The sequence below is a fragment of the Triticum urartu genome, chromosome 6A, assembly GCF_056163025.1.
Source record: "Triticum urartu cultivar PI428250 chromosome 6A, HENAU_Tu73, whole genome shotgun sequence".
Taxonomy (NCBI): Eukaryota; Viridiplantae; Streptophyta; class Magnoliopsida; order Poales; family Poaceae; genus Triticum; species Triticum urartu.
In genome coordinates this window covers 210,710,906-210,712,198 of record NC_141878.1, presented here as the reverse complement: position 1 = coordinate 210,712,198, position 1,293 = coordinate 210,710,906, and the positions used below count along the sequence as shown (strand labels likewise).

The 1,293-nt window shown below is 44.0% G+C and overlaps 1 protein-coding gene across 1 annotated transcript; it reads left to right on the top strand.

The window, feature by feature from the left end:
- The first annotated feature begins 320 nt into the window (after nt 1-320).
- LOC125517431 (uncharacterized) lies at nt 321-932 on the top strand. Its single transcript, XM_048682635.2, has 2 exons — nt 321-592; nt 731-932. The coding sequence occupies exons 1-2, from the start codon at nt 321-323 to the stop codon at nt 930-932; spliced, it is 474 nt and encodes a 157-aa protein (XP_048538592.2).
- The last annotated feature ends 361 nt before the right edge of the window (nt 933-1,293 follow it).

Here is a 1,293-nt window from a genome sequence, read left to right as displayed (position 1 = left end):
AGTACTCCTTCAATGTCTGCACCTTTTTTTTCACAAGGTGTGCTTTTTGTTGCCATCATCTGCAGTTGTGTTTTACGTGGCAACTGTTTTCATGTGGCAACAGCTGCCGTGCACACTGACTTATTTGATTTTTGCATGCCGCGCAAACTATGTGGCAACTCGACAGTAAAATACATGGCATACTTTTGTTCACACATGGACGGCAACTTTATTTCAACTACCCCCACCCATAACCAGAGTTTTTCTACATGATTCTAATTCCTTTGTCCCTCTGCTGTTCTTTACGCGAACGCTGATTCTCATTTTCCTCACTTTTTTAAATGCAGGTCATGTTCCCCATGTTCCAGGAGCTTTCACCACATGACCCACACGACAAGTGTGGTCACCACTACGTGATCTGTCTTGACCTGAAGAACCAACGTGTTGAGGTGCTTGATTCAATCCGTTCGGAAGATGATGCAGACCTCACCACGCATGCTGAATTCTTCATTAAGAACCTCAAAGAGACATGGCACCGTCACTATGAACACTCAAAGGTCCAGATCAGTCATTTCCCGACTGAGTATGTGGCGACTACAAAGCAAGGGAACACGTAATTCCTTCCTCCCTTTTCGTCTGCCATTTTACATCAATCCAATTCCTGTTTTGTTTTGTCAGATCTGAAATTGAAGTCTGTCTTTTGTTACGTCTGAGCTCTTTGCGTGGTCACATTACTCTTTTCCTCGTGCAGGACGGACTGTGGCTTTCATGCGCTGGAGTACCTTGCGAAGTGGGAAGGCAGAATTGTCCCCGCTATCACAGTTGCAACGGTCGTTGAGCTCCGGAAAATCCACACATGGAACTGGTTGACGAATGAAGATTTCAACAAGCGGGCGGGAGCACGCGAGTTTGTGCAGGAAGCTGTCAAGAAAGTCACCAAGAAGTACAAGTGATCACGTGGCGTTACAGACCGGACGCACACCTTACATTCTGTTGCCGAGGAATGTAAGGTATTATCTCGTTGTTTATTGTTGAAAACTATGTTTGTGTGCTATGTTATGGCTACAACCCCGCGTAGGCTACTATGTAGTGGTGGTGTGCGAGTGACATTTGAATAGTTTCATGTAATATATGTGTGGACGTGAACCTACTTTTAGGCGTAATTATTACAATGGTTTCGTCGTTTCTAGCACCGGTTTGATGCTTTGAACGCATCTACGATGTTTTAAAAATGATGGCAAATGTAGTTCATCATACATGGGTAGTGGAAGTCATTGTCGTTTTACATTTTTGGCTGTTTTTCTTCTTCATTTT

Coding starts and splice junctions, on each gene's coding strand:
- LOC125517431 (XM_048682635.2), top strand. CDS start 321: ATGCAGGTCATGTTCCCCATGTTCCAGGAGCTTTCACCACATGACCCA. Junction 593..730: donor ACTACAAAGCAAGGGAACAC/GTAATTCCTTCC, acceptor TTCCTCGTGCAG/GACGGACTGTGGCTTTCATG.